Source organism: Toxoplasma gondii (assembly GCF_000006565.2).
Source record: "Toxoplasma gondii ME49 unplaced genomic scaffold asmbl.1636, whole genome shotgun sequence".
NCBI lineage: Eukaryota > Apicomplexa > Conoidasida > Eucoccidiorida > Sarcocystidae > Toxoplasma > Toxoplasma gondii.
The window spans coordinates 1-1,005 of record NW_017383711.1 but is presented as its reverse complement, the minus strand read 5'-3'; the positions used below and the strand labels follow the sequence as shown (position 1 = coordinate 1,005).

At 60.8% G+C, this 1,005-nt stretch overlaps 1 protein-coding gene across 1 annotated transcript; it reads left to right on the top strand.

The window, feature by feature from the left end:
- On the top strand, positions 1 to 1,005 carry TGME49_326800 (S-Adenosyl homocysteine hydrolase; the record flags this gene model as incomplete). The annotated part of the gene is made up of 1 exon (XM_018783093.1): positions 1 to 1,005. A coding segment is annotated over one exon (1,005 nt), but the record flags the coding sequence as incomplete, so codon positions are not given.

Sequence of the window (1,005 nt, the reverse complement as noted above, 5' to 3'; positions counted from 1 at the left end):
GATGCACTGCTGCGCTCGTCTGTCTCTTGGCTCTCCAGGAGAGACGCTCGGAGGAGCCCTTGGTGGTGCACCGTGATGGCGCTGACCTGGGGGGAAGGCGCCGGGCCGGACTTGTTGGTGGACGACGGCGGGGACGCGACGCTGTTGATTCACGAAGGCGTGAAGGCGGAGAAGGAGTTTGCGCGGTCGGGAGCACTCCCAGATCCTGCTGCGACAGACAACTTGGAGATGAAGGTTGTGTACAAGATCCTGGCGGAGGGCCTCCAGAAAGATCCACAGAAATGGTCGCGGATGGCCGCGAACCTGAAGGGTGTGTCGGAGGAGACGACGACCGGCGTCCACCGCTTGCTCCAGATGGCGAAGAAGAAGGAACTGCTGTTCCCGGCGATCAACGTGAACGACTGCGTGACGAAGAGCAAGTTCGACAACGTCTACGGCTGCAGACACTCGCTGCCGGACGGCATCATGCGCGCGACCGATGTGATGCTCGGCGGCAAGCGCGTCGTCATTTGCGGCTTCGGAGATGTGGGCAAAGGCTGCGCTGCAGCGATGAAGGGTGCAGGCGCCCGAGTCGTCGTCACGGAAGTCGATCCGATCTGCGCACTGCAGGCTGCGATGGAAGGGTACAGCGTGTCAACGCTCGAGAGCCAGCTGGCGACGGCAGACATCTTCATCTCGGCGACGGGGAACAAGGACATCATCACGGCGCGACATATGAGTCAGATGAAGAACAACGCAATCGTCGGGAACATTGGACACTTTGACAACGAAGTGGACATGGCCGGTCTGCTCGCTTGGCCAGGCATCCAGAAAGTGAACATCAAGCCGCAAGTCGACCGCTTCATCTTTCCTGAAGACAACCACGGCGTGATCGTCCTCGCCGAAGGGCGCCTCCTGAACCTCGGCTGCGCGACCGGCCATCCGTCCTTCGTCATGTCGTGCTCCTTCACGAATCAGACGCTCGCGCAACTCGACTTGTGGGATAACGTCGCTACGAAGCGGTAC